The sequence below is a fragment of the Myodes glareolus genome, chromosome 5, assembly GCF_982192425.1.
Source record: "Myodes glareolus chromosome 5, mMyoGla1.1, whole genome shotgun sequence".
NCBI lineage: Eukaryota > Metazoa > Chordata > Mammalia > Rodentia > Cricetidae > Myodes > Myodes glareolus.
In genome coordinates, this window is record NC_142030.1 from 103986965 (window position 1) to 104011509 (window position 24545).

The 24545-nt window shown below is 49.4% G+C and overlaps 1 protein-coding gene across 1 annotated transcript in view; it reads left to right on the forward strand.

Moving 5' to 3' along the window:
* Positions 1 to 23192, forward strand: part of Marco (macrophage receptor with collagenous structure) — a 31556-nt gene extending 8364 nt beyond the window's left edge. Inside the window, exons 2-16 of the mRNA XM_048443801.3 lie at positions 2168 to 2269; positions 2940 to 3155; positions 3541 to 3576; positions 6213 to 6257; positions 9040 to 9084; positions 9440 to 9547; positions 11794 to 11892; positions 11995 to 12030; positions 12645 to 12743; positions 12831 to 12893; positions 18286 to 18330; positions 19992 to 20090; positions 20505 to 20549; positions 21157 to 21333; positions 22953 to 23192. Coding sequence (XP_048299758.3) covers positions 2168 to 2269; positions 2940 to 3155; positions 3541 to 3576; positions 6213 to 6257; positions 9040 to 9084; positions 9440 to 9547; positions 11794 to 11892; positions 11995 to 12030; positions 12645 to 12743; positions 12831 to 12893; positions 18286 to 18330; positions 19992 to 20090; positions 20505 to 20549; positions 21157 to 21333; positions 22953 to 23083 — 1346 coding nt within the window. The 3' untranslated portion in view covers positions 23084 to 23192. The remainder of the gene's footprint in view (positions 1 to 2167; positions 2270 to 2939; positions 3156 to 3540; positions 3577 to 6212; positions 6258 to 9039; positions 9085 to 9439; positions 9548 to 11793; positions 11893 to 11994; positions 12031 to 12644; positions 12744 to 12830; positions 12894 to 18285; positions 18331 to 19991; positions 20091 to 20504; positions 20550 to 21156; positions 21334 to 22952) is intronic.
* Positions 23193 to 24545: the final 1353 nt, after the last annotated feature.

The following is a 24545-nucleotide window of genomic DNA, read 5'->3' on the forward strand; positions in this document are numbered from 1 at the left end:
AGATCAGTGTGTCTTGGCAGAAAGTGTCCTTTCCAACTGCATCCAGTCCTTTCTCTTTAGCTCTTAAATGTCCTCTGCTTTTAACATCTCATGCTTGCATGTGTGTTTGCATGTGCAGTCTCTCTCTCTCTCTCTCTCTCTCTCTCTCTCTGTGTGTGTGTGTGTGTGTGTGTGTGTGTGTGTGTGTGTGTGTGCACGCGCACACACACACACGCGCACTCGTGTATACGGAGCTAGCAGAGAACAACCTCTGGAGTGACAGTCCTCAGGCACTAACCACCTTTTCTTCTAAAGACAGGGTCCCTCACTTTTCTGGAACCCACCAAGTATGCTGTCACAGTCTGGAATGTCCCCCAGAAATCTCTGCCCCGTCTCCCTCTTTTACCCCAGGGAAGGCCCTGAGGATCTACCAAAGGCCCTTTTTAGTTTCTCAGCTAGGAAAGTTCTTTCTCAGGGGCCAAATCCACACAGAAGAGACATTTTCTTTGCATCTTCAAAGAGATAAGCAAGTAAATGTGAGCGTGCGAACCTCGTCAGCCCCTCTACTGTGTGTAGAGTTGGACACAGTCACAAAGCCAAAACCCTAAACTCCTGTCTCTAGGTCAGAAGGAAACTCTTTTTGGCATATTTGTGTATAGGTGTGCATGTTCACATGTATGTGGGTGCATGTGGGAAACGTACATGGACACCGCAGGGTACATGGACACTACATCTTCCTCAGTCGCTCTATACTTATTACCTGAGACAGGGTCTTTCACTGTCTCCCTAGTACTGACATTACAGATGGGGGTAACCACTCCAAGTAACATTTATGTGGGTCCTGGGGATCCAAACTCTATCCCTCACACTTACAAGGCAACACTTATGCACTAAGTGTCTCCCCTCCCACTTCCGAAAGCATGCCGAGTCAGGGTGAGCACCCGTGACCATTTCCACAGTGATACTCTTGCCAGTTCTTCTTCCATTCAGTCCGTCTTTTCTCCAAGGTTTCCCTGCATGCTCTTGCCATAAGTCATTTTTCATGACTGCTCTTACTGCCCCACCCTGATTCCTGATGCCAGGGACACTGGCATAGCTCACTTTCCTATCCCATTGCACACCATCTCTTGCACAAGACTGCGCAGCATCCACAAAAGACATCATATTGTACAAAGGACTCAGTGATCTCTGTGTTTTAGGTACTTTTGTGTGGCTCTGGAGTTGTCCTGCGTAGACATCACGGAACCACTGTATATGGTTCTGTGGGCACAGAGGGACAAATATAAGAGCACACCCCTGAATGCTCATAATGCATGCCCAGCATGCCCTCAGCTTATAGAACTGAGGCAAGGTCATGAATCCCTGTCTTGCCTGTTGTTCTGCTTGTCTATTCCAAGCATGTTTTGCATGCACATACATCTTCATGTATGGAAACACACACATATACACACATGTGCTCACATGCATACTCGTGTACACAGACAGACAGACAGACAGACACACACACATGAAGCCAAAGACCAAGGGAGTAAAGTCATGAACCGAATACCTGCACCTTATATCCTAGTATCTCAGTTCTCCGAGCCTCACACAGTGTTTAGGAAACAGGAACAAACCTCTTCGCCCTCCCAGGCTGTGTAAATGAAACCTGTAGTTTCAGTGGTTCGCTGTGTAAGCGTTGGTGACTCCAGCACAGGCTGGGCATCATGCTGGTGCCGGTGTTCAAGACTGAGCATGGTCTATCCACCTGGTTATCCACGTGTGGACATGAAGTCAGCAGTCAACCTCAGCTGTCCTCCCACAAGTGTTCAACACCTTTCTTTCTTCCTTCCTTCCTTCCTTCCTTCCTTCCTTCCTTCCTTCCTTCCTTCCTTGCTTCCTTTCTTTCTTTCTTTCCTCCCTCTCCTTTTCTTTTGAGGAAGCTTTTCCCACTAACCTGGAGCTCACCAAGTAGGCTAGGCTGACCGGCCATCAAGCCCTGGGGAATCTGCTTGTCTCTTCCTCCCCAGCCACACATATGAAGAGCTAAAACATGGACCGTTTTGCCTTTTGGCAAAAACAGAAACGAGACCGATTTGGGTGCCTTTCCTACTTTCCAAGGAGTTCCCTGCTGCCCCACATGTGACCTGACACAAGTTGCCTCCTTCTCGGCGCCTCTGAAGCCGTTGCTTCTCTTCTTGTATTCCAGATCCAATACCCAAGAAGAGGACCAGAGGGGCCTTTTGCATGGTGGTGATAGCCATCCACCTGACCCTGCTCACGGCGGCTGCCACCCTGCTGTTTGTTATCGGTGAGGTAGTCCTGGTCCTGATCCTGTGTGGTTCTTCATGGGGTGGCCACCTAAGTTCCTTGGGTGCAGAGTACAGGCTGAGTGGAGGCATCTTGAGAGGACATTTGGCCTCCTGCTAGGGCACAGTGGTTAGACCCACCAAGGTAATGGAGGAGTGAAGGTGTGTTCATCTGTGTATGATGTGTGTGTCTGTTTGTGTGCCTCCATGTGTGTGCCTCTGTGTGTGTGTTTGTGTACCTGTGTGTGTACCTGTGTCTGTGGGGGGTGGGGGGGGTACCTGTGTGGTGTGTGTGCATATGGAAGCCAGATGGTAACATTGGGTTGTTTTCACTTACTCTCCATGTGCATGTGTGTAGGGGGCAAACATACGCATGCATGCACATGTGTGTGGGGGACAGAGAACAATCTTGAGGATCCTTCATCAGGCATTGTCCACTTTGAGACAGGCTCTATTTCTGGCCTGGAGTTCACCAGATGACTGCTCCAAAGCTCCCAGGGATCCTATGTGGAGAGACTTTTCTTTCCCTTCTCCCACACTGCACAGAGCTTGTGTTTGGAACTCCATGACCTACAGACGTCATGTCCATGTGGCACAGAATTTCAGGACCCTGCCCCAACGTCTCAGGCTTCAATGAGGCCCCCTAAACGATGCTTTGGGTTTGGGTTCCAGTTCTCAATCTGCAGGAGCGGGTCCTGTTCCTGGATATGTGCTTAGGCAATGGGACACCAGCTGCGGAGGACAAATCATTCTTCTCGCCACTGCTGGCATATCCAAAAACAGACCCGGTACCACCCAGGCTGCAGGCCCTGCAGGTTCAGCTTACTCAGGTCCACACCGGCCAAGAGCAACTGCTTCAGCGGGTCAACAACCTGACTCGGAATCCAGGTACCAACACACCCAGTCTCTGTGATGCTGAGGATGAAAGCAAGGCTTCCATCCACATTGGGTGAGCACTCTGCCAGCTGAGCTCCATGTCCTGCATGCAAAAGAGCCCTTAGATCAACACAAACAGGCTTTCACCTCTGCAAACTGATTTGGTACCATCCGAATGTTTCTGTACTTACCCAACTTCTGGGGACCGGGTTCCTGGTTTCTTGAAGCTTGACTTCCTGAACACATTCAGGTGTTGTTCTAACCCCCAAGGCTGGAAGAACCATGGAGGCCCAGCCTCCCAATGCAGAGTCTTGAGTTCTCTGTGGGGCAAAGGAGTGGGCACAAAGCTCCACTCCACACCCTGGCTCAGTCTCAACCCTCTCTCCTTCCCTCACAGAGCTGTTCCGGATGAAGGGTGAACGAGGCTCCCCAGGTATGTCCATTTCCTGTCTAACCTACCGTGACATCCCCTGGAAGGCTCCTTAGTTGGGAGCTGTGTATTTTCTAAGTTCATCTCACCTTCCAATGATCTGCTCATTCCCTATGCTGCCTCTTCATGGGATCACCTATGTGCCCCCATAGAGTGAGGTCCCCTGCTCTGGGTTTCTGCCTTCCCCCTTGTCCCTTCTCTCTCCAACATTCAGACCTTGTCATCTTCCCGGGACAGTCCATCTATCTCCTCCTCCTAACCTCTCCAAATGTCCTAGGTTTCCAGAACTTTCTTTCCTGTCATGAATAGGGAGATGTCTCCCTCTGAATTGCCTCTGATCCCAATCATGGCAGGGAAATAAAACACACTAGGACACAGTGTGTAACACTGTGAGTAACCAAAGCTTCTTCTTACTAAGCAAGAAAGGAGAGAGAGGGTTCAAGGGAGGCTCAGCGGCAAGAGTGCTGGCTGCTCTTGCAGAGGACTCAGGTCTGGTTCCCAGCATCCATGTCGAGTTGCTCACAACAACCTGTAACTGCAGCTCCAGAGGACCCAGCAGTCTTTTCTGACCCCCGCATGTACCCCTACATGTGGCATACTCTCTCACAGACAAACACATATGTACATAAAGAATAGGCTTTAAAAGAGGAAATGAAATATACCCTCAAGAACAGAGAGTGGTCCCAGCCATGGGCATGAACAATTGGCCACTCCTATGTCTGGACTTAGCATCTCAATCTATCATTTCCTCATCTGTGTCTCCCTGAGTGCTCCAGGGCAGTCCTTGTCCTGAGATAGGTAGAGGCTTGCTTTTTAAATATATTTTTGATTGATTTTTGTTTAGCTCTACATTTTTCTTTCCTCCCCTCCCTCCCTGCCTCTCCCCTGCCCTTCAACCCTCTCCCAAGGTCCCCATGCTCCCAATTTACTTAGAAGATGTTGTCTTTTTCTACTACCCATGAAGATTAGATCCATGTATGTCTCTCTTGGGGTCCTCATTGTTGTCTAGGTTCTTTGGAATTGTGATTTGTGGGCTGGTTTTCTTTGCTTTATGTTTAAAAACCACTTATGAGTGAGTACATATGATAATTGTCTTTCAGGGTCCAGGTTACCTCACTCAAAATGATGTTTTCTAGCTTCATTCATTTACCTGCAAATTTCAAGATGTTATTATTTTTTTCTGCTGTGTAGTACTCCATTGTGTAAATGTATCACTTTTTCTTTATCCATTCTTTGGTACAGAGGCATTTAGGTTGTTTTCAGGTTCTGGCTATGACAAACAAAGCTGCTATGAACATAGTTGAGCACATGTCCTTGTGGTATGGTTGAGCATCCTTTGGATATATACCCAAAAGTGGTACTGCTGGGTCCTAAGGAAGGTTGTTTCCTAATTTATTGAGAAATTGCCACACTGACATCCAAAGGGGTTGTACCAGCTTGCACTCCCACCAGCAATGCAGAAGTGTTCCCTTTTCCCTACAACCTCTCCAGCATAAGTTGTCTTCAGTGTTTTTGATCTTGGCCATTCTTTCAGTTGTAAGATGGAATCTCAGAGTTATTTTGATTTGTATTTCTTTGATGACTAGGGATGTTGAGCATTTTCTTAAGTGTCTTTCAGTCATTTTAGATTCCTCTGTTGAGAGTTCTCTGTTTAGGTCTGCACTCCATTTTTTAATGGTTTGTTAAGTTTTGTTTTTCTGACGATATGTATGAGTATGTGTCTGTGTGGGGGTACATGCCTGTGAATGCTGTGCTGGAAGACAGGGACACGTGTGTGCGAACCCTTTGCTGGAAGACGGGGCACGTGCATGTGAACGCTGTGTTGGATGAAGTGCGTAGATGCTCTGGAGCTGGGGATACCGGCATCTGTGCCCTACATGGGTGCCAGGAACTGATCTCAGATTCTCTGCAAAAGTATCTTAACTACTGAGCCACATCCTAGCCCTGGAGGTGGAGGCTTGCCCACCATGCAGTCTGTTGCAATTAGCTGTGTTAGCTGTGGAAAGCGTGTTTCAAGGTGTACCCACTTGTGAGGTTGAGAAGTTCATTAGTGGGAAAGGCAACGATGCCTTACGTGTGAACTTCGAGGAAGGATTCAGGGAGCTGGTTCAGCTCCTGCTGAGATTAGCTCTGTTTGTTTTTGGGTTTTCCAGAATCCTGTTCTTCCTGTTAACTTCTCAACTTGTCTGTCCCCTACCCAACTTTTGTAAGAGGTTGCTTGTTTGTTCCCGGCTGCTTAGACCCGAAATAGTCACACAGAAACCATATTATTTGCAATACTGTTTAGCCAACAGCTTAAGAATATTGCTAGCTAGCTCTTACATCTTAATTTAACCCATTTCTATTAATCTGTATATCACCATGAGGCTGTAACTTACCAGGTAATTCTGATGTCTGTCTCCGGCAGGGCTACATGGCTTTTCTAAACTTCACCTTTTTTTTTTTTTTCCAAACATTCAGTTTAGTTTTTCCTACCTAACTCTATTCTTTTGCCCTATCACAGGCCAAGACAGTTTCTTTATTCACCAATGGTATTCATAGCCTACAGAGGGGAATCCCACATCACCCAGCCAGCTATAAGCCGTCTATCTATCTTCCCCAGGGTCCCTAACTTCATGCTTTTACCCTAACATCTCTAGGTGTCCCAGGACCCCAGGGCCCACCAGGCATCAAGGGAGAAGCAGGTGAGTAGGCATCACAGTGGACTTTCTTGGTGACAAGGTTCCATAGTGGCTAACCCCAGGGGGTGGCCTGCACAAGGGGAGGAAGCATGTATGAGACCTAGGGTGGACTCAGAAGGGAGGGAGGTTCACAAATAGGAGTACTGCCCAATGGTTCCTCAGCCTGGACAGGCTGTAAGGTGTGGACAGCCCTGTTGAAGCGTCTCTGCTAAGGAGGGCAAGCCTGTGAGCCGGGGGTGGGGGCAGTGCAGCTCCATGGTCCAGCAGGGGCTGAAACATCCACACACCTGCCTTTGGGACCCTGCCTCCCTCACCTCCAGGCATCTCGGTTTCTTTCTATGTAAAATGGAGTTGAGACTTCAGTGAGCTGCTGATGTTGTACAATCCTCTCTCCCTGTCTCTCTGTCTCTGGGTCTCTGGCTGTCTCTCTGTCTCTCTCTCTTTGCACATGTGCACATATGTGTTGTGTCCTGGCACACACGTGTCCATGGAGAAGCTGGAGTCAACCTTAGCAGTACTCTTGAGATACTGCCCACCTTGGGTTTTGTTTTGACCTCTGTTTTGTTTAGAGGCAAGATGTCTTACTGACCTGCAACTTACCAAACAGATTAGGTTAACTAGCCAGTGAGCCCCAGGGATTCACCTGTCTCGGCCTCCTTGATATTGAGACTACAAGCACACAGCCCCACTCCTAGCTGCCTTACGTGGGAGTCAAACTCAAGTCCTCACGCTTGCAAGGCAAGCACTTTACTGAGACAGTAGTCGTCCAAGCCCTTTGCTGCTACTGTTCTTGGAACCCAGCAGTAACCCAGCTTCAACTCTCAGTCTTCCTGCCTGAGCCTTCTGAGTGCTGGGATTCCAGGCCTGCATCACCATACCAGACTCCAGATAATGACTTAAAGCCCACGAATGCTGCTAGGCCGTGTATTAGGTTCTGTTCTTCAGGCTGAGGCTGAGCCCTGCCCAGCTGTCTTAGCCCCTGGCCTAGCTCTGTCTGTCAGAGTAGCAGACGCAGAGCTGTCTCTCTGAGGAGACAAACGCCTGTTGACTTTCACAGAGCTCTCCCAGTGCCTTGTGGGTGGACCTGCTGCGGAGGAAGGATGCGGAGTCCTGAGACCTTTTCACAGCAGTGAGCGGAGCCAGCTGGTCTAGGTCAAAGGGGAAGTAAACAAAATCGCAGGCTTACCCCTCCAGAAAGCTCCAGCAACCACAAAAGGGGGGATGGTGAGCAGAGAAAGTGCCTTTCAGGAACTGGCTCTGTGAGGAAGGCAGTTAATAGGAACCCCGGGGAACTCACTGCTCTGTGTCTAAGCAGGGCTTCTTCCAAGAGGCTTTAAACGTGGGAAAGGGCGATTACAGTGTGGTGAGAAGCGTGTATGAACGCTCACGTGCCCATACATGGCACCACCATGTGTTCTCACACACATTCATTTGCAAGCATGCATCTACGCACGTTATTTTGTCTTCACACTCATATGCTACACACAAAGCCGCACGTTCGCTCGTGCCATCATATGAACACTGGTGCCCACACATGCATACATCTTCACACTCACACCACACGCTCTCAGAGCCACACGCACTCAGACCTGTGTAAACACACATTTCGGCATACGTGCATCCTCACAGTACACTATCAAGGAACTACACACTCACATGTTCATGCACATGTGTGAGCACACATTTATCCACACATATACATCCTCATGGTCACATGGTCACACATTCATGCACACATGTAGGATTCTGCACACACTCTGGTGCTCACACTTACTCACAGCATACTGACACTCAGGAGTATGCACCTGCAGATACTCACATGCCCTGTGCACAAGCAGCCTCACACTCACACAGCAGCCACCCTGAGGGGGACTAGTCTCTCCGCTTTCCACCCAGAGAGAATGGGGCATGGAATAGGTTCCCCAGATTCCAGAGACGCAGCTCACCAGGCCACTTGGAAGGACAGGCACAGGCCATCCCTAGAGGCGGATCCTGGAATCCCACTCTTCTCTGGCTCCAGCAGGCACCTGCAGAGTGCAGGAGAAAGCTGGACAGTCTTACCGACTCTCAACACTCCTCTCAGGCTCCATGGAACCCACAAACCTAGCAGGAGGAGGAAGTATCTGAGATGGTGGCACAGAGGTCAAAAGCTGCTGGTACCCCCAGAAAAAGTTGGGGCTCAGGCACCCAAGGTGCCTGTTTCTGTACCTCACCTTGCAGACCCTCTTCCCTTCCCTTCTCACCCACCCTCCAGGATCCCCCCATTTCTCCCTGTGCTCACTCTCCTGTCCCAGTCCTCGTCCCCGGGAACCCCCTGCACTTTCGGCTGTGTCCAACATGCTCACCTATAGTCCCAGTGTCCCAGGAGGGAACCGTTATTTCCCAACTCCATTTTTTGTCCTGGGCACAGGAGCATTAGTAAGGTACCTGCTGAGGGCCCACTCATCACCAGTCCCATTTTTCAGATGAGAGTGTTGAGACAAGGGATACTGAGGTGTCTTTTTCAAGGTCACTTACCTTGCTTGGAGAGACAGCTATGATCCAAACTGACCTGCCTTCTCCTAGAATTTTCCTTCCGTGGCCATACACTGGCCTCAAGCCTTTTGTAAAACAGTCACCTCCATCTGAACCTGCCTCATTTTCTGCCACATATGCTTGCTTGTGCATTTGTGTGTAGGGATAGGGAACTGAGGATGAGGTACCTGCACCACTTCGGGGCCCCCAGAATGTCAGCTCACTCAAGAAACCGAACCGCAGTGACTGAGTCCTTCTTCTTGTCTCACAGGCCTCCAGGGACTCATGGGCGCACCGGGGAAACAAGGAGCAATGGGTAACTTGGGCTTCCTCTCCTGGGACCAGCCATGCACTGCCAACTCCTATAGGGCACCTGTCCCCACGTGGCTTCCTCTCCTGGGACCAGTCATGCACTGCCAACTCCCATAGAGCAATTGTCTCATATGCTCTCTCTACAGCCTTTCCCTGACCTCTGAGGGTCAAGGTCTTTCTACTCTCCTTTCTGTTCCAAGACTTCAAAGAGCTCACCAAGACCATCAAAGGGACAAGCTAGTGAATGTGTCCCCCGGGTTTTCCCTAGAGATCCCTTTCCATCTCACTCCGTGTCTGTCCCCGGGAGCCCATCTCCAGCAGGACAGTTGGTGCCTGCCTCATTCCTGGTCTTGCCACAGGTGCCCCAGGACCTCAAGGAGAGAAGGGAAGCAAAGGCGACAAAGGTCTCATCGGCCCCAAGGGGGAGCACGGCACCAAGGGAGACAAAGGGGACCTAGGCCTTCCAGGTAAGAGTTGTGTTGGGGTGTTAGCATTCACAGGGAGCTGGGGGTCGTGGGGAGTTTGTGTATGCCTACACTGGCTGGGAACAGGGCTCAAGTACTGCCTGCTTGGCTGTTTAAGAGAAGCCTCAACTGTACTCCTATTCTTCTGAAAAGAAATTAATTAATTTCAATTGATACATAATCATTCATGTTTGTGGGTTGCAGTCGGTTGTACACTAATCAACACAAGATACTTGCCCTATCTGTGACATTTTTAATTCTATGTGGTGAGAGCCTTCAAGATGGTTTTCATGGAACTATTTGGACTCATAAGGCGACGACACTGGGGTGTGCTCCTGCTCCCTGGTGACATCTTTGTGCACATTGAACTCAGTCCTTTATTAGCACTTGGTGTCCCATCAGGACAGAGCCCTCCTTTTAGAAAAACATGTGTGGCATATAGTGTACGCATGCACACATTTGTACATGTGTTGCTATTGAGGGTCTTCCTCAATCACTTTCCACCTTTTTGCTTTTTTGTCTTTTCATTTTGTTTTTTTTTATTGAAAATATATTTTTTCATATAACACATTCTCATTGTGGTTTATTCTTGAGATGGGGTCTTTCATGGAATCTGGAGCTCCCTCACTGGCTGGCCAGCAAGCCCCAGAGATCTCTTGTCTTCTCTCCCCAAGCTCTGGGATAACAAGCACTTACCACCATGCCTAGCTTTTTGTATGGGTGCTAGGATTCAAACTCAGTACCTCAGGCTTATGCAGCAGGTACTTTACCCACTGAGCCATCTCTCTGGTCCCAGGAAACATTCATTCCTTATGTCTAATCATCTAGCCTCACTCCCAAGCCTTGGACTACCCTCACTCACTCACACCCGGGGAGGTTGATCCTTGCTCTTGCTGTCCTCTTCGGAGCCATTCACCAATTAATCAGGAATCCATTCTGAATTCAATGGGAGAAAGCTGGCATGGCACCTGAGTCCTCTCCCAGGACCTTGTCAAAATAGCAAGAGTAGAAGGATGGAGAGATGGCTCACTTGGTGAAGCACTCGCTGGACAAGTGCAAAGATGTGAGCTTGATCCCCAGAAGTATGGAGAAAAGTCAGGCATGGTAGCATATGCTCGTAATCCCAGTACTGGTGAGGCAGAGACAGGCGGATCCCTGGGACTAACTGGCCAACCTGTCTGCTGAGTTCCAAGTCCGGTGAGAGACCCTGCCTCAAAAACAAAACAAGGCAGATAGCAGCTGAGGAACAATGCCCAAGGTCATCTGGCTTTCAAACTCATGTCCACGCGCTTGCACATACATGTGTATGCACACACTTAAGCATGCATGCACAGGTATACACTTCACAAAAACAGTGCATTCCAATGTTACAGAATAGAGCTATACATTTTTCTTTCAGTAAATTTTCTGCCAGTGTGTCCATTAGAGAGCTGGAAAAGTTGCTTTGGGGTGACAGTCCTCATTGAGACCTTCATCCCCATGTTGGTCCCAGTGGGAATAGAGCTGGGGGTCCACACCCAGGAGACAGTGTGACCTTAGTGGCTCTCAGAGTGGCGACTACTGAGCCATCCCATTGTGCAGCCCCCTCCCCAGCTGACCTGCCCTTCAGGAAGGCAGCGGCCCTCGATTGATATGCACCAGGTACTGAGGGAAAGGAGGAGGGAGAGACAGAGGACTCAGGAGAGGACTGGCTGAATGAGTTCCGAATGCTGATGACAAGTGGAAAATTTGCAATCTTGGGGGCCAGGGCAGCCCGCGTCTGTACCGCAGGCGGGGGGAGGGGGCAGAACAGCCCGTGTCTGTACTGCAGGCGGGCACAGAGACTGCTGCATTGTTTTTCTCTTTCCCAATGACCTTTCTATTCTCGGCATCTGAGAGATGCTTTTTAGAACATTCAAATTTCAGTCTGAGAGGCTATGAAAGATAGTTCCCAAATTTGTAGACAGTAAAATGAGCCCCCTAAGTACTGGCTGACCCCAGGCTGTAATCTTTCTCTCCAGGATAATGGTTCTGACTGGGGTCCTGGTAGCCCCACAGTCACTGGTATCAGGTTTTCTGGTCAACCTGTTATAAGTTTTTGGCCTGTCTCTGGGAAAGGGATGCATTCCTGGAGGGCTGTGACCGGATATTCCACCTCCAGCACAGGGCATTTTAGTTTGGAGTTTGCATAAGACGGCAAATGCCTAAGTGGGCTGTTTTACCCTTCTCCCATGTCTAGCCTTGATTTCTTTTTCGTTTGTTTGTTACAGGGAGCAAAGGGGACATGGGCATGAAGGGAGACACAGGGGTCATGGGGGCCCCTGGAGCCCAGGGAAATAAAGGAGACCCTGGGAAACCAGGCCTACCAGGTAAGAGGTTGCACTGTAGGGGTTGCTGACCTGGAGGAAATGCCCCTCTTTCTGGGAGCCCGTACGAGGGACAGCATCCTTAGGAGTTTTTATCCATTGCAGGTTTGGCTGGGTCTCCTGGAGCTAAAGGTGATCAAGGTAGGAACTGTGGGCATCTGGACAGAGTGACTGCGGTTCCCAGAGAGAGTCGAGTAGGGAAAGTTACTCATTATCTTTCTCTCTATCCCTCCTTTCTCCGCTCTCCTTCCTTCTTTCCTTATTTTACCTTATTCTTTCTTTCTGACAGGGTCTTGTGTAGCCCAGGCTAACCTAAAACTCACTATTTATCTAAGGATGACTTTGAACTTCTGATTCTCCAGCTCCCAAGGGCTGGGATCACAGGTGATTTCATCTTGTCATAGGGTTAGCCCAGAGCACTCCAGGGCTTTAGAAACCTGATTGTCCCTAAAAGGAATAGATCAACTGGTAGAGCGGAAGACCCTAATGACAGCCCTCTTTACATGTCTACCTCCCTGGCTGCTGAGGAGCAGAGCTCGGCGGTCCCACCCGACGTCCTCAATCTGTCCCCCGTCTTCAGTCCCACAGCTGTGACAGAGGAGATGAAGTCTGTGGCATTGCTTCTCTCTCACCCATAGCAGAATAGAAGACTTCTAAAGATGGCGGCTGGATAGTGTTAGGAGATGTGTGTCATGAAGAGTGAGGAGCCCTTGTGCTACTCACCCCTAACCCTGCCCTCACCACTTACCTTCCAGGACAACCCGGAGTGCAGGGTTTTCCCGGCCCTCCTGGTGCAGCAGGACCTTCAGGTGCCAAGGGTGAACCAGGCCGCATGGGTCCTCCTGGGGCAACAGGTGAGGCCCTAAAATCCATGCACTGGGAGTGGTATTCCAATGCTTGCCCAACCCAATTCTTATGCCCATGTGGTGTCTGTTGTTCAGGATCTCCAGGGATCCCCGGGATTCCAGGGGCTGCAGGTGTGAAAGGAAGCAAGGGGGACACAGGTGAGTGGGTGTGGAGAGGTGAGGAGTCGGGTTGCTGGGTATTCTGGAAGGACAGGAAGGAGAATTGCCTCCAGCATCCCACAAGAGACAGAGATTCTCTCGTCCTCTGGCCCCAGAGGCTGCTGAAGACGGAAAATAGTTCTCTCCACTAAGTCTCCTTGAGCGCAAGGTCTCTGGGTTATTCTTTTTGCCTGTGTTTCCCAGAGAGCCTTGAACGTTGACCAAACCTGCAGCATTACAGGAGGAAGCTGAAACCCTGTCCCAGCTGGGCTCTCCTGCAATGACATCAGCACCTAGGATTAGGACAGGGGGCAAAAATCTTTCCCTGTGTTCTCTTCTGAGAACACTGATCCAACCCAGGGAACTTATGGAGGCTAGTTCACAAGCCTTTGAACAGCTTACCTGAAGCTCTCAGTATATAATCAGTCTGGGGGTTTGTCCCAAAGATGGTCTTTTCCAGATTCTGTTCTGTAGACTAATAGAGTCATTCTACTCTGTCATATGGACTAACAGACATTCTACCCCGTCATATGGACTAACAGACATTCTACTCTGCCATATGGGCAAACAGAAATTCTTTTCTGTCATATAGACGAACATGGAGTCATTCTGTTCTATTGTATACACTAACAGATGTATTCTATACTGTCATACAGATAACATAGAGACTTTCCATTTTGTGGTCTGGGTTATAAACAACTTGCCAGTTTTGTCTATGGAACACACCCACTCACCATTGTGGGCCGCTTCCCAAGTCCTTGAGATAATCTGTCTGATCTCTGAAGTCAGGCTTCTACATATGCTCACCTAGTCTAGAAAGTTCAGACCACTGCATTGGGCACTATGGTGACACTAAGTTTGTGGGTGGATGCAGTAGACAGACTTCAGGCAAGCAGTTCGCACGGATTCTCTGATGCCATTTGGAAAGCCCCGTGCAGTCAGGAGTGCCAGCTGAGAGTTCTGTGAGGATGGAGGGCAGAGTGGTGATACTAGGCTCCCATCCCCACGAATGTCCAAGGACCCTCTGCCTTGACCCCTTCTTCTGCCAGAGAATAAGGTTGAACAGGGTCAAATAATTTGGGTGCCCTTGCCTTTGCAGAGATATGGACAAACATAAAAGCTGGCCCATCCCAGTTTGAACTGGGTCAAGTGGTTGGCTAACTCACTCACTCATTCATTCATTCACTCACGCATCAGTACCTCCGAGCAAGCCTTGGACATTAAGTATATGATCTTTGTGAATTTCCTGAAGTCAGTTAGAAGCCACTGTCTCACCTGCATTGTCTCTTTGTTTTGAGCTCCCCCCCACACACACACCCTATCCCCAGATTCCCTCAAGAGCTCTCACCAAGGTTCCAGCCCCAGACTCCCTCAAAACCCCTTACCACGGTTAGGGGGATGTCTCAGATGGCTGGAGTGCCTAGCAAGCTCAAGGCCATAAATTCAATCCCCAGAACTCATGTCAAAATAAAACAGGCTTGGCGGTATTTGCTTTTAATCCCAGTTCTGTAGAAGTGGAGACAGGTGGATCCCTGGGACTCACTGGCCAGCCGGCTTAGCCTGCTCAGCAAGTTTCAGGATAGTGGGAGACGCTGTTTCAGAAAACAAGGCGCCAGCATCTAGGGAACAACAGCTGATGTCCTTTGCCTGCCACATGCACACGTGTGTACACACACACAGGACCCCACACCAGTTTCATACACAAGTACCCACAAACATGCATGCACCTACACACACCAAGATCCCAGCCAATTTTAGTACAGACATTTTAGTCTGTGGTTCATTGGTCTTTGTGTGTCTTCATGAAGTATCTTTATGTGGTGGTGTCTATATCTGTATGTGCACCCCATTTTTCATCCAGGTGATAAATACCATCAGCCCAATTCATGGGTCATCCATTTAGTGTGGCTCCTTAGGTAAAAAGGATGAATTATGTACTCAATTTTCAATGTTGGATAATCACCATTTTGGGTTGGCGGCTCATTCAAGGCTGAAGCTTGCCTTGGTGCCACATCTGATGGCTTATGTGGACCTCCCATGGAAGGGGCTTCCTGGAATTCTGTGGGCTAATGAATGGCTGTGCCAGTTAGATTTGGTGATTTCTAGGGTAGGTGGCAGATGTGATCCAGATGTCATCCTCATGTTTGAGGACAGCATCCCCTTGTAACCTCATTGTCAGGAGGCTGGTAATCCCCAGGCTAGAGCTTCAGTGGCAACTATCCAGCTTTGATAAAGCATTCCAGGCTTCCAAACCCATGACCTTCCCACTTTGTAAATAAAACCATGAATCTCTCAAACGAATATCTAGCTGATTCAGATGAAGACAGAAGAATGATGTTGCATTGGCTTGGCCTGGGTTTCACTATTACGGACTAATTACAAACGAGGAGAGGTCTGTTTGCTATGCTTACCACCACACTCATGATCTATCAACCCCCACACCTGAGTTCTATCTTCTATGCACAGCAGACAAGAAGCAAAGATGGGGAGATGGCTCGGTCTGAAATTTCGTGCTGCACCAGAATGAGGACCTGAGCTCAGATCCCCTCAATCTATGTAAATTCACGAATAGGGGCCACCTGTAATTCAAACCCTCAGGAGACAGAGACAGAATCGCCAGGGCTACACTAGCCTGAGCTGGTGAGCTCTGGATTCAGCCAGACACTCCCTTGATAAAGATGAGCATGATCTAGAAAAACACTCGACATCAACCTTGAGCCTTCACGTGGGCACTCACACATATGTATGTGCCCACATGTATGTGATATCATGCAAAGGCTCAGGGAGATTAAACCCCGTGCCACAGGCTGCTAGTGCCCAGTGGATCTGAGAGTTCATTCCAATGTCTGATTCCAAAGATATGCTTTTTTTATTTTGTTAGATGGAGTAGCACAGAGGGCTGCCACATTAAGTGGAACCCTGGACCCACAACTTGTTAGAAACACATGTTCTTGGGTCCCCACCCCAGTTAGTCCCCAGTCCCATTTAATCAACATCTCTGAGTGGACCTGGTAAGATGGTTCTGTGTGAACACGTGTGTATGTGTATATGAGTGTGCATATGCATGCAGAAGTCACCAGAGGAACTTGCCAGATAACCTCCCCTATCAATCCTAGACTTCTTTTTTTCTTCAGACAGAAGCCACTGAGCCAGAAGCTTGCTGCTTCATCTAGGCTGTCCGGCATGTCTACCAGGATCTGCCTCTCTCCACTCCCCAGCACAGGGTTACAGCCATGCCCATCCATGCACAGTCCATGCCTGGCTTTTACATGGGTGCTGTGGATTTGTACTCAGGGTCTCACACAGGAATTATTCTCACCCAGGGAACCTCCTCTTAACCCCACACATGCAGGAGATTCTGAGACACACTGAAGATAGACAGTGATGTCATTCAGAGGAGCCTGGAGAGGTCGTTCAGACCAAGCTAAGTAACACTCCAGGAAAGGGCAAGCTGGGCACACTGGTGGACAAAGACAACTTCAGGGCACAGTGGGAGCTGGAGGCTGGGGAAGAGCCAGCTTGGACTGCTCACTCCTTTGTGACCTTGGATAGATCACCTCAAGTCCCTGAGTGTCCTCTGCAAACACTATCCTCTGAAGGCAGGGACACAGCAGGAATCCTAGGGTGGAGTGAGGGGAGCAAGCCAGGAAAGAAGGCAGGGCTGGGCTGTGGAGGCGGCTCTGTTGGTAACGACTCTGTCGGTAACGTTTGTGAGGACTTGAGTTCGATCCCCAAAACCCATTTGAAAATACGCTGGGCTTGGTGGCACCCATTTGTAACCTCAAAACGGGAAAGGCAGAGACAGAAGGTTCCCGGGGCCCAATAGCCACCATGAATCAATGAGTGAGTTCTAGGCCAGTCAGGGATTTGCTGCTGACCAACACTTCTCTCAGGAATCCCTTCCAGAGGTCACCCGGCCCCCCTCCCCTTGCTTGGCACTACAGTGAGGTCTGAAAACTCAGGTAGAGAAGGGAGTGGTGGCGTGGACAGGAAGGAGGTTATGGCTCCACATAATTTCTGGTGATTTAGTAGGATGGGTTAATTTCTGGTGATATAGGAGGATGGGTCTGTGGTAAGGCTGGCTTATGGCACAGGTGGGAAGCCTGTCAGGCACAGGTGGCTATAAATAGTTGTTGCCTCATCCGCTCCTTCTCAATGGCCTGCGATAAGCTCGCACTCCCCCAGGTTTGCAGACCGGTCTCGGGGAGCCCCACTGATTAGATAGAAACCAGTTTGGGCCCTTAAAGTGCAAAAAGAACAGGTTATGACCCACCATGGGGATGCTTGAAGGGTGCAGGAGACAACGGGTCTTCTGGGAAAGGTAAGTTCACGGAGGAGTGAAGGCCTGGAGAGGAGGGGAGGAGAGAAAGGGAGGGGCCGGTGACATTGCATGGGTAATTTCATGGGTTGCCAAGCTGGACAGGCTGAATTTTAGCCCAACACCCCATGCGGTGTAAAGAGAGAGTCAGCTCCTGATAGTTGTCCTCTGATCAAGACAGACAGACAGACAGACAGACAGACAGACAGACACACACACACACACACACACACGCTAGAAAAGGAGGAGCAAGAGAGAGGATCTCTCACATTAAGCTCAAGTGGAATAATCCCCAATGGTTGCTTTATTATTTTTTCATTTTCTGAACATTGATTCTCCTTTTCCGTGTGGATGAGATGTGGTAACTAATCTGAGGTTAGTTAATAGGGGCTACCCTTGCACATCATGAAGACCTGAGTTTGATGCCCCAGAATCCAAATTAAAATTTAGCCAGACATGGTGTTGTGCTCCTGCAATCCCGGAGCTGGGGATGGAGAAACTGAGGGATCCCCAGGGTTCGTTGGCCAGCCAGCCTGAACTGCTTGGAGTGTTCTAGGCCCCACTGAGAGACCCTGTCTTCAAATACAAGATGGACAAAGCCTGTGGAGGGACTCTGAAGGTTGTCCCCTGGCCTCTCCACGCACACATACAAACACACAAACTATTTCGACTCATGTACTATAGGTGACGGCCTCTAAAAATCAGGGTGGTCACTCCACAGTCTTTGGAACCAAAATGTTCATTTACAAAATATTTCTGCCCTGTCTTATGCAAATCTCATGAGAGAGAGAGCAATAAGGACAAGGGCTGGCTTTAGGGTCACATCGGGTCACTGGAGGAGAGAGGGAGGCAGGCCAGAGCGTCTGGAGGTCGTGGGCCTCAAACTCTCACAGTTTTCCCAAGCATGGTCTTCATCCATCTGCAGACTGTCTCCCCTTCCACCCCACTGTGAAGTGTGAAGCAATCAGCCTTCCATCTGCATTAATCAGACAGAGGTAGAGACTGTCTAAGATTAAAAGTGTCTAATATCTAAGTTTTATTATCCTCTCCCCTTTCCCTGTGTTTCCGTCTTAGGAATTCAAGGACAGAAAGGCACAAAAGGAGAATCAGGAGCCCCAGGTAAAGGGCCGGCTTTGTTTTAATCTCTCAGACTGATGACGGGGAGAACTGTGTGTGTGGGGCAAAGCCTTATTGACTTTGAACACTGTGACCTTACTCCTCAGGGATGAGGAAGAGACTTCAAGTTTTGTCACCCAAGCCTCCATTCTTTCCCTGGAAGATCTGGGGAAAGGGCAGGAACTCAGTGTCCTAAAGTGGCTAGGAAGTGAGGCAGGGGAGTCAGCCCAAGGAGGGTGGGCGGTGCATGTAGTAGCGCCAGGCCATGCTACCACCAAAGAACGGGGTGATCTCCTTCTCCTCTTAGGGTTAAGGCTTTTCCATCTCTGCTTTGACCTGTTTTACCCTCCTTGGTTCCCCAAGTCCCTCCTCCCCTTCTGTTGCTACTTCTCATCTGGACACCATCATCTTCTTCATCATCACCATCACCGTACTGCCCAAAGGAGTCTCCTTTATAAACAGAAACAGTAAATGGAAGATCACGGCATAGCCCCATGTTGCCTGTCACCGCAAACACCAACGAGCAAAGATGATAAGAACTGAATCTAGCTCTGCTTGTTGCTTGCTTGTTTTGATTTTGTTTGTTTGTTTTTAATTTTTGGGTTATTTTTTTTTGTTGTTGTTGTTGTTTTGTTTTGTTTTGTTTTTTGAGATAGGATTTCACTATGTAGCCCTGGCTGGGCTAGAACTTGCTATGTAGAGCAGGTTAGCCTCAAACTCACAGAGATCTGCCTACCTCTGCCCACCACATGCTGAACTTTTTAAGCTGACTGAAGTTTACTCAGTCAGCCAGCAAGCTGGGAGCATAGAGACCAACATCCCAAAGGACCTGCCGTCCCCACTCTGCCATCTCCAGCTAGCAAACTTTCTGGAGAGTGAGAGGAATGGTGTCAGTCCAAAGCCTAGTCCTGCCCCTCTACGAGGAGGTCAGCCTGGTCTCTGAGAACTGTAGTACAGACAGATGCCTCTGTCCCAGCATTGCTCCCTGTGGGGGTAGGTGTCCTGCTGAGCTGTTTACAGTGTGCTTGAGGGGATTCCTTTCTACAAGGGTGCAAGTGTGCTCTTCTCATGTGTCACCTAAAATCCCATCTAACCATCTGGACCGTCATCAATCAATGGGAGCTCAGGCAGGACAGGAAACTGGCAGAGTCCCAGGCTGTCTTCTGCAGACAGCGCCCTCACATGGCTTGGAGGACTTCCCACCATGTCCAGGTCCTCTTAACACTGTATGAGGCTTAATCTCCCAACATAAGAACCTTAGTTGGGTGGGTGCAAACCATGCCCACACCACAGCAAGCGTTACAACAGAACTCAGACTTCTAGAGTGATGTTTCTTCCATGTTAGCTACATATTTTATTGCGGTCTTAATGTACTAATCAGACATAGGGACCTAGAAACATTCTAGCAAATTCTCACAGAAAGACTAAAACTTCCACATAACTATGTCATCTTATGAGAATTCTACAAGCCATATCTTGCTTTGCCTTCTCCCTGGTATTAAGGTGGAAGACCAGACAACCAGAACAGCCCTCAGCTGTACCAAAGCCCTGGCTGCATGTTTACACAGCCCATTCCTCAGGAATTCCTCAGTAATCAGCAAGGCCCTTGTATTCATCTTAGGCACAGAATGGGGGCATCTATGGAGCTAACTATCTCCTCTCAGGCTTTGCAGGCAGAAAGGGAGACACTGGAAACCCTGGGCCGGCAGGCCCCAAAGGAGAACCTGGACAACCTGGCCTGAATGGAAACCCTGGGATCAAAGGTAGGTGCTGTCATTTAAATGGACTTAGAAACCAGGGTGGTGGGGTGTCTTTATTGGGTTGTCAAGTTGCATGCTTGAGATTGTCCTGGATATAACCAAGTTTCCCCAGCATGCACACAGCCTTCCTGTCTGTGCTCGGCCCCCTCAGTCAGCACCATAGCCAATCTTTCCGTAAGTCCTGTTGCTCACCAAATGATGTCGGTATCTAACTTCTAACCTTCCGCTACATTTAAGGCCTGTGTCCTCCCACCCACCCACTGGTGCTCATGACACAGGTAGCTATTCCCAGGGATGCTAGCTCACACGCACACCTGGAGCAGGACGACTGACCCGTCATCCCTCTATATGTTCTCACGTGGGCAGAAAGGGCGAGAAAGCTCTTGGATTAAACCGTGTGGTTTTTCTTTGTGACAGGGTCTTCTGGCCAGCAAGGACAGAAGGGAGAAAAGGGCCAAAAAGGTAACAGATGCCTTAATTGTCTTTCCTTCTCTTTTAGAGTCAATTCAGTATTGCAGAATCTTGGGGGGCGGGGAGGGTATTTCCCAAGGACATTCTTTATCTCTGACCTGAGCCTATTTGTGACCAAAGACCCAGACAGCACCTCCTCTCTCCCTTCCTTCTCCGCCTTCTCTCCCTCTTCCCATCCTGGTTCCTAACTTCTTTTCTTCTTCCTTCCCCCACCTCCATATTTACTTCCACTCTCCCTCCTTCCCTTCCTCCCTCACTTCTTTCTTTCTTTTTTCTCATCTTCTTAATTTCTCCCTCTTTCCATTCACCTCATCTCTGCCTCTACTCTCCTTCTGTCCCATTTTTTTACCCTTTTTTCCCTTTCCACAACACATGGCAAGTCATGATCCCACAGAGGCATCCGACCCTGTGACTTGCTACCTCCACGGCAGAAGGAAGGGGGGCTGTACACCGGAAGTGTTGGTGCTGAAGGGGTATTCGTGCAAGCTCCTCGACAAGGCCCTGCAAGCAGGACTCACCCTCCCCCATAGCCGTAGGTGACAAATGCACGCGTTGTGGGCTAGCGTTCGCCTCACCTTCCGCACATGTTCTTGTCCAGGTGAATCGTTCCTCAATGTCCGGATCGTGGGTGGCACCAATAGAGGCCGAGCTGAGGTTTTCTATAACAATGTTTGGGGGACAATCTGCGATGATGATTGGGACAATAACGATGCCACTGTCTTCTGCCGCATGCTCGGCTACTCCAGCGGGAAAGGACTTTCCAGCTATGGAGGTGGTGAGTGACTCTGCCGCCGGGGCTTTGTGCTAGACGTGTTCACGTGGTCCTTCGGTGAGGTGATGTCGTCTGGCTGGGGCTAAAGAAAACCATTGGCTCAAGCAACTGGGAAGTCCTGCCAACTGAGCAGTGGGTAGCGTAGCTGCAGCTCTGGGCTCAGGGCTTACCTCTTTCCAGCTTGGCCCCCTGTCTGAAGGACGCTGTTACATTCCCAGCATTGACAGCTTTAAAGGGCTCTGAATACTACCGTGAGTCACTGTCCATCCAGTCTTGGAGCAAATGCCACGTAGCCAGGACTGTTTATACAGCATGGATAAGTGTGGCTTTTGAAAGCTGAGGGAGAAGACGGAACCACGGCAAAGGCAGATGTTCACATCTGGAAACCCAAATTGCAGCTTCCAGAAGTCTTAGCCTTGAAGATACCCCCACCTCTGTGTGTGTGCACATGTGCGCACATACACGTGCATGTGTGTTCATGTGGGTGAGCACACATGTGGGTGCACATGAGTAGGACCTCAGATATTTCTCAGTCCTTGTTTTGCTGAGGCAGGGGCTCCCACTGGCACAGAGTGATTGACTTGACTGAGTAACGTGGCCAGTGAGTGTCAGGGAGTTTCGTGTCTCCACCTCCTGAGATTACAAGACCACACCACCAGATCCTGTTTCTGTTTCTGTTTTTTTGACATGGATTCTGGCTTAAGTGGTAACACTTTACCGACTGAGCCATCTCGCCAGCCCCTGTGAAGGTCTTTTGAAAGGATCCATGAGAAGTCAGGGGTAGTGGCCAGCACCTGCTATTCCAGCTCTTGGGAGTCTGAGACAGTATGACAGAGAGTTTGAGGCCGTTCTGTGCTGCACAGCTGAGCTCTGTCTCAAACAAAGTCAAAAGTAGAGAGTAAGAAGAAAGAAAACCGTGGTGAGACTTACTATCCTCAATTCAGGGAAGCTTCTCTGCATCACTAGAAATTAGTTCACACACCCATCCTCCCACCTTGGCAAAGACCATGGCTGAACAACAGGGCACAAGGCCAGCTCTCCTTGTTACTTTCCTTGGGTGTTCTCTGTTTTACCCCATCCCAAGCACAGAGGCCACTCCTTACACAGACGCCACCCTCTGCCTTACTCTCTTGAGACAAGGTCTCCCACTGAACCGGAGCTGGGCTGGCGGCCCTTTTTGTGGGTACTGGAGATCCATACACAGATTCTCCTACCCACTGTCCCATCTCCCTGGTTTCATGCTTGCCTTTCAGTAAGGGTCTGGCTAGGCTGGAAAATGATGTTTTCAACCCTATCAGAGAGAAGAGGCTGGCAGCCGCATGGCTGCCGTAGGTCCTGTAGAAATACAGACAGAACTTGAGGGAGCTGAGCTGATGGGGAGACAGTGGAAGGCTGTGTGCATACATAGTGTGTGGATTAAATAGTAAATATTTGCATGAGGCTTTCATGATGTGGTTGAGGTCAGAGAAGAATCGGAGATGCTGTAAGAGATATTGTAAGAGTCTTACAGCCTTGGGCTCGCCTGGTCTCTCGCCCTACCCGGGAGCTCCTAGGAACTGACATGTTACCCTGACCTCTCACCTAACACCCTTCCTTTCTCTCTCTTTCTTCCTCTGTGCCAGGCACTGGGGATATCTGGCTGGATAATGTGGCTTGTCTGGGGACAGAGGGCAGCTTGTGGAGCTGCCGGAAGAACAACTGGGGCTCTCACAATTGCAACCACAATGAAGACGCAGGTGTGGAATGCCGCTGACTTGGGCGGAGGTCACTGCGGTGTCCCCGGGTGTCTTCGGACTCCAACCACATGGAGACCTGTGGGCTCCCTAACTCTGTTGGGGGGATTAATAAAACTCAGCTGGGGATCTGCTGTGTCTGAGTGTCTCTGAGCTAGTACCCCCGTTCTTTATCGCCATGCCCACTCAAAACGCACATGCTAGGTTCACAGACATGCCTGTGACTCAAAAGCTAGAGGGGAGACGAGGCTGAAGCATATGACAGTTATTGTGACCATATTTTGTCTTGACCAGCCCTTCAGTCATTCATCACCTTTCAGGGCCTCCCTCCCTCTCTGTCACCAGCACAAGGCCCTCTCTTTGGCTGTCTGCTGCCTAGGGGATAGCTTGCCAATGGTGCCAAGTCATAGATGCATGCGAACTGTCCTTTTCCATCCACGGGCTACTCTGAGGTCCATAACTATGAGGACTTTTGGCAACCCCCCACCTCCCTGCCCCGAGTTGAAACTCAGAAAATACTAACTGAAGGCCAGGGAGAGGGCTCAGTGGATAAAAGCACTTACGGTGCTAGTGCAAGAGCCTGAGTGTGCGACCCAGAACTCATGTTTAAAAAATGCTGGGGAGCTGGAGAGATGGCTCACACAGTGATCAAAAGCACTACCTGCTCTTACAGAAGACACAAGTTCTATGCCCAGCACCCATATCAGGGAGCTCACAGATGCCTGCAGCTCCAGTTCCAGTGGTTCTGGTACCCCTTCCTGCCTCCAACAGCATCATCGGAGCCTGGAGAAGATGGCTCAACAGTTAAGAGCGTACACTGCTCTTGCAAAGGAGCACGTAACCATTCCCAATGCCAACTCTAGGGAATCTGATACCCTCTTCTGACCTCTTCAGGCACCTGTGTTCACTTGCAAATATTCCCTCCACCACACACACATGCACACACACACACACACACACACACACACACATACACACATGCACACACACCACACATTTTAATTCATCAACAGCTTCACAATAAATCACTGGGTCCCAGCTTCCGAGGTTGTAAAATTTGCTAACAGTTTCTCATTGAGACAATAACCCAAAATGGGAAATGAAAAGAAAATGTTATTTTAAATGATGTCTGTTCAGTTAGTAGAGTGCCTGCCTAGCATACATTAGCCCTGGTTCCGTCCCCAGCACCATGTAGACACACTGTGGTTGGTGCGGGATCAAGGTCATCCTCCACTACACAGTGTGTGAAGGCTAGCCTGGGTTACATCAGATTCTATCTTCATTTTTAGAAAATTCTAGAGACCCAAGTGGGATTATGGCTCCTTTAGGAAATGATCCATGTACCCTCACTCCAAAGACTGGTTTCAACTTTCTAAATTTCCAGAACCCATTTGAAAGAAGAAAAAACCACGATGCTGAGCCTAAGGCTTCATGTGTACTAGTGAAGTTAGCCCAGGCTAGCTGTGCTATGTTTGTGAAGGA